The 11,636-nt window shown below is 37.5% G+C and overlaps 1 protein-coding gene across 1 annotated transcript; it reads left to right on the plus strand.

The window, feature by feature from the left end:
- The first annotated feature begins 10,012 nt into the window (after window positions 1-10,012).
- On the plus strand, window positions 10,013-11,197 carry LOC121986505 (F-box/kelch-repeat protein At3g61590-like). The gene has a single exon (XM_042540474.1). It carries the CDS (start codon window positions 10,013-10,015, stop codon window positions 11,195-11,197), a length of 1,185 nt encoding a protein of 394 aa, XP_042396408.1.
- The last annotated feature ends 439 nt before the right edge of the window (window positions 11,198-11,636 follow it).

An 11,636-nucleotide genomic window follows, 5' to 3' on the forward strand; every position in this document is an offset into this window, starting at 1 on the left:
CTGCCTAGCTTCACTCACTAGGACTTTCCTCAACTGCCTGGCTTCACTCACCAGGACTTTCACCTGTCTTCACTTACCAGGATTTTCCACTCTGCCTAACCTCCCAGTTAGGACTTTCACCTGGCTTCACTCACCAGGATTTTTCAGTCAAGTATCCAGTCAACCTTGATCTACTTGACTCTCCTTCTCAATCTCCCCACATGAACAATTACACCTGTAATCTCCATGTATTGTCTACAAGAAAAAGAAGATACTCAAAGCAACTTGGGATGAGTCATTATTGGAAGAATAGGACAACGACGAATTGAAACATCACAACTACCTCGCACTGATGACATCCGGACCAAAATCAGAAAGCGAGGCAGATCAAGATGACGAGTCTGAATACAAGCTAAACTATAAATCCGTACTCATTTCTGAAGATTTCAATGAGGTACAATCTCTTCTAAGTAAAAAATTCTTCAAAATTATTTCATGCTTGCATAAAAAGTTATCTACTTTATTTAGAAAACCAAATAAATGAACTTAGTAAAGAAAACATAGAATTCAAAGGACAACTTAAATTAAACCCAACAACTAAACCAAGTTAATATGAAAATTCAACTCAAGTTGCTAAACTTGAAGAAGAAAACTCAATCTTAAAATCTGAAGTTGTAAACCTTAAAAGCTTACTTGAAAAATTTACAACAAGATTCAAAACTAGATCTTATACTTGGATCACAAAAAACTATCTATAACAAATCTAAACTCGGATATAACAATAGCTCAAATAAAATATTTATATAATTCTTTAGTCAACACAAAAAATACACCAAAGCTTGTGCTCCAAAAGCTTGTCTAACTAAGCAAGTAAGACTCAATCAATACTATGTACCTAAAAATGAAATTCACTACCTAAAATCAAATAATAATAAATCCAATAATTCAACCTTAATCCCAAAAATAAAAATTAAACCTATTAATTAAATTCAAATCTAAAATGTAAAATGAAATCAAATAAATCAAATTCAAAAATTAAACTTAAATCAAATAACTACAAATTCAATTTAAAGTCAAGTTATAATCAAGTTTATTACAACTATAAAACAAATCGACATAAACCTAAAACTTAAATCTGAGTTCAATAATTCAAGGGAGGCATCAAACTAGTTATCACCTTCAAAATAATAGTTTACTCAGTTGAATAATTAAGACTAAATAAATTAAGGACTAATTTAACTTAGTAAATAGTACTAGAGAAGTTTGGGATGATAGTAGGTTAGGGAAGCTTTGCCTATGCATGTCTAGGAAGAATCATATGTGTTCGACTTGATGCATTTAGCTTAGTGGAACTAACTGAAACTACCTCTTACTAATCTAAACTAACTAGACCAAAGTTTTGTATTAAGTTCTTTAGGCAGGACTATTTAAAAAATCTCAAAGCATGTGGTTACTCTAATGATGTCCATGTGACTCACCATAGCTTAGAAATTTATTCAAATAATGCTTGCTTGATTAACCCAAAGCTAAACTTGAATCTGACACAAGTTAAACCAATCCTTACAAATCTAACTTAGCATATTTTACAAAATGATAGGATGCCTTCATTTAAAAACTTAAACTGGGTGAGATGATTAGATCAATAAACTTAAAATTAAATTTAAACTTCAACTTAAACTTAAATTTAAATTTAAAATTATGTTATCCGCAACGCACATTACATGTTGCACAACTCTAAGTTATTAAAAGTCATAACACATCCACTATGTGCAGCCTCGCACTGCAGATGCACTTTTCCGCAGCATGCAGTCGCACACTGCAGATGCACTTTTCCACAATGTGCGACTGCATGCTACGATTGCACACTGCAGATGCATTTTGCAACATTAATTATAATATAATTTTTATACATCCACATATACAAATCTTATACAATTAAATACAAGAAATATACATCCACAATTACAACACATATAAATGCCATAAATAATTATAATACCACGTACACTCAATTATAAAATCAAAACTAAAACATTACAATATCATAAATAATAATCAACACCACACTTTAACAAAATAACAATTTACTTAATAGCAAACATTCCAAACCAGTAACACAAATTCACTTAATAACATAAGTACTTTAAAAAACTATAAACTTAGATAACCAAGCAATTGTGCTTCCTATTGCATCTTCAAAAAAAAAAATTTCATCATTTGATTGAATTATGTCCACCTTGTCCACAAACACTCTATCAATCCAAACTTTCCAACAAGCTCCATCAAGAGAAATGTGATTCACTATTGCTTTTGGATCTGTGGATATAATTCGATCTTCTGCAATAACTCCATCAACACTCTAATGAAACAGCTTACATTTAGTATTATCAATGATAACTCCACGACTCAAATTCTTCTGTTGTAACTGTATAATAAAAAAAATCTATAAATTACAGCTATCAGAAATACAAATTGAATATTGTTAAAATTACCATGATTAAAAATTAACCCATCTATACAGAGAAGTCATAAAGAAACATATTAGAAATATATGAAACCATATAAAGCACATCAGAAAATATATTAGTTTTGATTGAAACACATATACTTTGTTTTGACTTGCTCTATTTGTAAAAAAACATATGAAACACATCAGAAATTTCATATAATATTTTACAACTATCACATAATCCGTCCAAATGATCAAATTAAGCAGTACAGCTAATGATCTAATAGTAACACAACATATCTCAATATAATTGCAAACTCTTCTAATTTATTTAAACTCTGTTAACTAATTTAATTTATTTTAATTGATTTTACTTGTAAAAACAAAAAATCACCATCCTTTAGTCCAACAAATGACTCAACCAACAAATAGATTAAGAATAAATCTTAGGACACCAAGATAATAACTAAGTTCTTACAGTGACCCAAGAGAGTAGAAACTCAAGAGAAATATCAATCTTAGGACACCATAATAACATCCAAACTTCTTAGAGTGACCCTTTAGTGAGTCTCAAAAGTTTACAATAAGTTCACATGATAACTTGTTGCCTATAAGAAAATTTTCGAATTAACAACTATTAGATGATCACACTACCTTACCAACACGAACACAAATGAAGAGGCATTACATAAGCAAGACAAAGAATCAGGATGGTTTTATCAACACATTTACTAGGATGTGAAAAAGGAATTCTTCAAGATGGCTAAGTACAGTAAAAATGGATGGTTTTATCAACACATGTACATAGCTAAGTATATTATTAGTTACCTGAGTTGCAGCTTGTTGTTGGCTAACATTACAAACATTGCCACTTTTTGTTGCACCATTGACATCAATACCGCCATGAACATAATTTCCAATACCAGTACAAATGTCATCACTAGCAACCTAATTTTACAACAAATAGACAAAGAATGCCACCATAATATAATTTCACTAACATGAATATAAAAAAATCATAATAATTAAGAGTAAATTCATGTTATTTAATTACTAACTTGTTCTTGTTCATTTTGTTGCCTCTGATTTTGTAAAAGCATGCTCCTCATTTTATTGTGATGTTATATAACCAGGTCTAACTTTTTTGTTTTTCCCAAACTGTCGAGTTCTATATCCCTATCAAGCTTAATCAAAACAGCACAAGGAGTGGATTGAATAACCTTATGACATGGTAAATTAACTACTACACCTTTCAAGATTAGTAAGTGAGAAGTTGAAATAGACTATTACAAACCTTGTCGGGGTGGGAGGCACCTTTGCCGTTGAAGGAGCTTGAAGAGGGATGAGTGTTGTGCCGGGGGGGTGCGCAATTCGAAGAGCCTAAGAGGGGTGGGGGTGGCACCAATAGAAGAGGAAGGGAAAGGGTTCAAAGAGCTAGGCGGGGGGGGGGGGGAGCTCGAAGAGGGAGGGGTGTCAGGAGTTCAAAGAGGGAGGGAAAGGGGAAAGGGGCAGGTGATAAGGAGGCGATGATGGGGGTGGTGATAAGGGGGGCGATGGGGGCAGCGCTGATAGATGAAGGGGTGGTAGTTTGCGTGAAGAGGAAGGGCAATAGTTTGTTCTAAGAGGGAGAGAAATAGGGTTTTTTAAGGGAAATGTAATAGTATCTGCAGCGCATTTTATTTGGCACACTATGAAAATTATTATTAACAGCGCGCTATAAATATGTGTGGTTGATGACGCGCTGAGGAAAGTCATATTTGTTGTAGTGCAAGCACTCATTACAAATAAATGTATTGGATAGAAGAAAACCCTTGCCATGAATGAAATGTAATAGGAGAAGACTTGCAATACAATTATGCTATCCTAGCAAATACAAAATGATTTGCAATCAACAAACAAATAGGTATTCAAAGTATAAAATAAATTATTATTCAGTGAGCTAAATTGTATGTTGATTATCGCCAAAATACATAGTTGTCAATCAGTTGCCTTTTGATAGGGAGTGTTACCTTGTGAAATCATCAACAAGATCAATGGTGAGAAATCCATTCAACATAAGTCTCATCATTTGTTTCAACTTGCTTGTCATCCTTTGCCTGAGATAACAATAAGAAAGTTATGGTAAAAGCAAGAAGTATGAAAAGTAGCAGGCATGCAAGGAATCTAATAAAATATATGCCAGGAAGACAAGAAAAGGAATACGAATAAAATGAACCAAGGCATTTAACCAAACAAATTGGTAACAGAAGAATAATAATAACTTATAGGAAAGGGCATGAGGAGCCATGAAATAGATTAGTAGAACCTGAAATGTTGATTCTGTCTCTTTGGAACCCTTGGAATTTCCAAGCAAACTCTTCTTTTTACCAAAAACATGCCATAAACTAAGCTTGTGATTAAGGAACAATTGCCCAAGCTCCTCCAGCTTTGGATAAACAAGCCAAGTATCTCTATAGTACTAACTAATTCCTTTAATCAAAAACCAATTTTCAAAAGCGTAATAGTTTTCATTTCAATCATACCCTAAGCAACAAGAAATATGTCATAATTTCCCAAGAGGCAATGGTGCAAAGGTTAATTAAACCCTCCAATGGATAACCAAGGGATCTAAAATTCGAGTCTCAGCTACGGCACACTGTAGGAGATTTTCGTTCCGGTGAGAAGTGGTTCTAAGAATGCTGGCCATTTGGATGGACCTCCAGGAGTGCTTCTCGATTTATCCTGATTGCCGGTGGGAAACTCCTGGTCAGACCGGTCATCTCCAGAATTAATCGGTTTGAAAAATTGAATACCTAAATTACCAAAAAAAACATATCATAAATTGAATTTAAGATAACACAACAAAATCTAGCAAATATGCATGTAACAATTGAACAATTCAAATCATCTTAAAGGATGGTGTAAGAGGAAAATCATACCGGCTTATAATTGACTTGTCTAACAACAGTGATTGTTTGTTAGCATATTGGTGAAGAACACATTGTTATCATCTACTCGATTTCACTCCTCTGATAGCCTCAACTATTTTTGGAGCTTTCTCTTGATGCTTGGTCACAAACTGCATCATGAACTTCTTGTTCGAAACTAGGAAATGGTTCCCCGTGAAGCAAGGCTTGATCAATCCCTTGTGCATGACAATGTCCAGGATGGCATGCCTGGGCATCAACTGTTAGAGTGTATACTAAAAGCCTAGCTTTTGGTATAAACATTTATCTAGAAATAAGAATCACATTGGTCAAATATCTACATTTATGATAAATGTAGTTGTTCAATTAATTTATATTGTAGATAACATGGTGTGTGGTGTCACACACAGAGGATCATGTTATCAGTACCTTATAAATTATAAACAGTAGCTCACGACCATAAATGGAAAGGAACAAACCATTGGAAGGTCGTAGTGTAATTAGGTATTAGTTTATCTTAACTATATAATTACACTAGTACACTTAGAGTGTATTGAGTAGGACCATTAGAGGTCGTTTCTTTTATACTGACTTTATAAAGAAGCAAAGACCTCAGTTATTATGGAAGTGTGTGCTCTTAATCCTAATATAATAACGAGCACATATATTTGATATTTATTTCTTTAATTTATCAATGGGTGAGATTTAGTTCGATGAATCAATAAGCCCGATAAGTTGGGAAATGATATCACTTATAGTGTGTGTTGTTGATTATAGAAGGAAACTGTGTCCTAGTGATCTAGGTTGAGAATGTCCCCAAGAGGAGCTCATAAGGATTGCCATGTTAAACCCTGCAGGTGGACTTAGTCCGACATGACGATGAAGTTGAGTGGTACTACTCTTGGAGCTAGATATTAATTAAGTGAGTTGTCAGTAACTTACTTAATTAGTGGACATTTGTTATCTTAAACACAGGGAGACTAACACACTCATAATAAGAAGGAGCTCAAATAGGTAATTTGGGATTGGTGCTGTAGTTCAATAATAGTTCTTGAGTGGAATGAATTATTATTGATGAAATTGTGTGTTCGGGGCGAACACGGATGCTTAATTTCATCGGAGACCAAAACCAATTCCTCCTCTCGGTCCCTATCGTAGCCTCTAGTATATAGAGATTTATACCCACCGTGTACCCACCTTCTTACCCATCCAATGGGCCGGCCAAGCTAGCTTGGAACCCAAGCTAGGGCCGGCCAAGTCCAAGTGGATGAGCCATGTTGGTCGGCCAAAGCTTGGGTCCCAAGCTTAGGTGGTCGCCACTAGAATATTAAAAGGATTTTTATTGAAATTATTTCTTATGTGGATATCATGATTTTAAAAGAGAGTTAAAAATTAAAATTTCCTTTTATAACTTTCTACAAAAGATTAAGAGAAGAGATTAATCTCTTTCCTTATTTGTAGTTTAAAAGGATGGTTTTAATTTTTAAGAAAAACTTTCCTTATTTGTAAATCATCTACATGATTAAAGAGAGTTTAAAATTTGAAATCTTTCCTTATTTGTTGATTAAAGGAGGATTTTAAATTTTAAGAAAACTTTCCTTTTAAACATATTCATGATTTAAAGAGAGTTTAAAAATTAAATATTCTCTTTTATAAGTTTCTACAAAAGATTAAGAAAAGATTTGATATCTTTCCTTATTTGTAGATTGAAAGAGATTTTAATTTTAGAGATAACTTTCTTTTATCCACATGTTTAAAAGAAAGATTTTAATTTATTAAATTTCCTTTTATAAACCAATCATGAAGGATAAAATTATTGGAGAAATTTTTATAAATTTCGAAACAAATTAGGAAGTTTTAATTCTTGTTTAATTAAAACTCTCCTTGATTTGAGGAAATAAGTGGCCATGTTTAAGTGAGAAGAAAAATTATTTTAATTAAAATAAATTTTTCCTTTTCATGACAAAAGAATTAAGGAAGTTTTAATTAAATTTCCTTATTTGCCAAGACCAAGGATTATAAAAGAGGGGTAGAGAAGGCTTCATGGTGAACAACCTCTATTATTTTCTCCCTCTTTTCCTTGGTGTGGTGGCCTCCTCCTTCTCTTCTCTCCATCTTGTGGCCGGACCTCTTCCTCATTGAAGATCAAGTGGTGGCGGATTTTAGCTTGAGAAGAAGGAGAGAAAGCTTACATCCCTTGGAGCTTGATTGGTGGAAAAGATCTTCATCTCTTGGAAGCATAGTGCTTGGCCGAAACTTGAAGAAAGGAGAAGGTGCTTTGGTGGTTTCTCATCTCGGAAGATCGTTGCCCACACAACGTCCGAGGTTAGAAGAGGAATACGGTAGAAGATCAAGAGGTCTTTCTAAAAGGTATAACTAGTAATTTTTCTTTCCGCATCATACTAGTTATTTTTGGAAATAATACCAAATACAAGAGGCATGCGATTCTAGTATTTCGAATATGTTTTTCGATGTTGTGTTCTTTTGTTTTCTTTTTCCTTGTGATTTGATTGTTCTTTTCGGTTAACCTAAAGTTATTTTAGGAAATTAAATATTAGCTTTCCATAAAAGGTTTTGTCTAGTCGGTGGTGGTTGCTCCCATATCCAAGAAGGCCATGTGCCTCACCACGTCAGTACTGGAAACCAATTATGGAAATTAATATTTAATGGAATTAATAACTTAAGGTGATTTGGGTTGAACGTGTTAAGTTCCGCAGGAGACCCAAGTCAAAACCTAAAAGAACGAATAGATTAAGTTTTGGATCAAACGTGTTAAGTTCCGCAGGCGATCCAAAAATTTAATTTAAAAGAACACATGGTAGCTAGGAAAAGGTTCAGACCTTTGTACAAAATTTTTATACAGTGGAACCTCTAGGCTTTCCGAGTAGCAACCAACATCAACCTCTTCTCTAGGCTCATCGACAGAATATTTGTATTCTTCACTGGAGCATTCTCTAGGCTCATCGACAGAATATTTGTATTCTTCACTGTGTGCTCCTGTGTCCCTGCCAACTTCTCTTCCACAAGCTTCATGGTCTTCCTTACCTTCTTAGTCAATGCCCGCACAATGTAAGGATGCTTTACGAAGGCCTCCAAGATATGATTCTAAGACCACCCCAATTCCCTCAAGTTCTCCACTTTCTCCAGCCACTTCTTCTTGGGCAATATAGCAAGCACCCCGAGGGCATGCGGGAATGTGGTTTTCTTCGGATAGATACTCATCTTCTTTATCTCGTCAAAGGCCTCATTGAATCGATCTGTATCTGTCACCAAAGCGTAGTGTCAAAAGCATTAAGATTACATCATCGGGCACGCCATATGGTCGTAGAGCATAGAACTTGGGAAGAACGGTGGTGCTGATGTCGAAGGTGATCATCCAAGGTGAGTGCTTTAAGGCATCCACGAGGTTCTCATTCATTTTCAAAATCAATTTGAGGAGCTCAGCATTGGGGAGCAATCAATTCTCCACGTTGTACACGAGCAGAACGAATCTAGCTGACAGGACCTCCAGGAGGGAGGTTCCGACAAGGTCGTTCCCATTGAAGAGCTCCAGCTTGGGCTTCAAGGTCTTCTTGTTGTTCATCAGGAGGACACGAGGACAGCGGTCGATGGGGCAGATGAGATGGGCTTCATCGAAGCCGTAGTCCTTGAGGAGGGCGAGAACCGGGAGCACTTTGTCGAGGGCGTCAAACTGAACTTTCTTGGAGATAGAGAAAGCGACATTGTCGGAGATCCCGCACGATCTTGCCAGGGAGGAGGCGATCAGGGATGAGGGATCGTGTTGTCGGAGATCCCGCACGATCCCGCACGATCTCAGAAGTTGTTGAGGCGCCGTTTGCGGCAGTGGCGGAGACGAAAAATCGACCAGTCCGAGAGAGCAGATCCTCGAGTCCGTTTTTCCCTGGGCCTTTCCTCGTCAGCTCCACAATTGCGGCTAGAATCAGGCACTTCGACTGGAATCCGGCCGCACAGACGGCCGTGAATTCAGCAAGGTATTACAGTCGGTCGGATTTCAGTCGACGGCCTATCCTATCCCACATTATAACTTGAATGGAAATATGTACGCCCCCACGGGCGGGATCAACAGGTTATGACATGAATTCTTACAGAATGAGTTACAGTGATTTACTCCCTCTCATACTTGTGGGGCCGGGTTGAGGGAGCCGCTAGGTTGGCGGTTCCAACTTTTTTACAGAATTGAATGGAAATATGTACTCAGGGATGAATCGTAGTTACGATCGAATTTCGGCCAAAATTACAGTATGGGATTAGAATCCGGCTACAATTACGGAGTGGATTAGGACTCTCTCAAAATCGACGGCCGTTTTAGTAAAATAGGAATTGGTTGTTTAAAACATAGTTTAAAAATTTCGGCTCAATAAAAACACTAAAATAATAACAGGAGGGGTAAAATAAAAAAAAACACACAATTGAATGCACACAGTGTGTATTTTGATCAATTCAGAAATCGGTGTGCACCCTTATATAATCTTTGATAAATTGTCGTTTATAATACACTTAAAAAAATTTTATATTAATCTTTTCTATTTTCTCTATATTAATTATATATTAATATTTTTTATTTATTCAAATATATAGAAGAGAATTATGTCTGTTTTTTCCCCAGCAACTTTAGGGTTTGTTTTTTTTCACCAGGCGCTGCGATCTCATTTTCCTCATGGACGGCGAGGATACAGATATCAGGACGATGCGGAGAGATAGTGACGGCGAGGAGGACGAGGAGGAAGAAGACAATGGAACATTGCTGTCGTGGGACGCCATTCTACCGGACGAACTCCTGCAGAAGGTGCTCTCCTTATTGCCCATCGCCGACATCATCAAATTGGGCATCGTGTGCAAACGGTGGTACGAGATTGTGCACTCCCGGCCGTCGTTGTGGACGATGATGGCGCCGCAGAAGCCGTGGTTCTTACTGTCCTGCTTTAACGACTGCGTCTTATCGGTCCGCGCGTACGACCCCTGCCTCCAACAGTGGCACATCTTCGGCTTCCCCGGCTTAGAAAAAAGCATCTGGCACGCGTCCTCCTCCTACGGCCTGGTCTGCTTGACGAACCACGAGGATAGGAGCCGCTTATTGGTCAGCAACCCCATCACGAGAGATTGGAAGCGGCTTCCTCACGTCCCCGGCGGCTCTTCCCCTGACTACAACGCGCTCGCCTTGTCGTTCGACCGCCGCACGCGCAGCTACACCGTGGTCTTCGCCAAGTGCACCGCCCATATGCCGGGGAACAACCACCAATGGCACTTCTCCATCGACATCTACAAATCGACGACGCAATCGTGGGCAACGCTCTTTGCCCAAGACCTCGGCTCGTGGAAGGGCGGCGACGAGGGCGTCGTATGCGACGGCGTGTTCTATTACTTGATCCACCCGAACACGGAGCAACGCCCCCACTTAGTGGCGTTCGATCTCGCCAAGCCGCCCTCCACCATTCAGTCTCTTATTCGAGAAGCGGTTCCTGCGCCATGCCCTCTTACCTGTGCTCGATTGATCAACCTGTCGGACAAATTGGTCATGGTCGGCGGGGGAGGGTGGTGCAACCGGCTGATCAAGGGGTTGACGATTTGGGAACTCGAGGATAAGAGATGGCGGGAGGTGACTCGAATGCCGGTCGAGATGTCAACGAGCTTGTGCACAATCAGAGAGAATTTCATCTGCTGCGGCGCAGGCGACCTCGTCTTCATACAGTGCTTAGGGCTGCCGATGGCACTGCTGACCTTCAACATGAGGCTGAAGGTTTGGAGAACGATGAATGACCCCATCCAATACTTCATGGCCCGATTCTTGATCCGATTCTTCAGCGGCTTCTGCTTCGAACCAAGGCTTGACGTCACCCCTTGATCTCTGCATCTTCATTTACAATTCGAAATATATATATATATATATATATATATTATTTTCTTATTATTTTAGTTAAGAAAGAAATTTCACTTTTGATCATCCGTCTGTCTATAAGACAGTGAACGCAACATTCAGCGATTTTTGTAATTTTTTACAGCATTTCTTTGATCATTGCTTCATCCACTGTCATTATCTTGGAAATGACTAACGAGTTTAAGCTTTCTAAGGATCTATTATTATGTATGATATTACTCAAACTTCTGATCCTAGACATTTTTTTTGTCGTGCTCGCAGCCTTAGTAGACATTTTTTTTGTCGTGCTCGCAGCCTTAGTATTCAGCACTGCAGCAGACTTCATGATTTATGATGAAATATGATATTTAATAGGGATGAGAAGATATTTATATTTTCCATATATTGTATCGAAATATTTGATATA

The sequence above is a fragment of the Zingiber officinale genome, chromosome 5B (genome assembly GCF_018446385.1).
Source record: "Zingiber officinale cultivar Zhangliang chromosome 5B, Zo_v1.1, whole genome shotgun sequence".
NCBI lineage: Eukaryota > Viridiplantae > Streptophyta > Magnoliopsida > Zingiberales > Zingiberaceae > Zingiber > Zingiber officinale.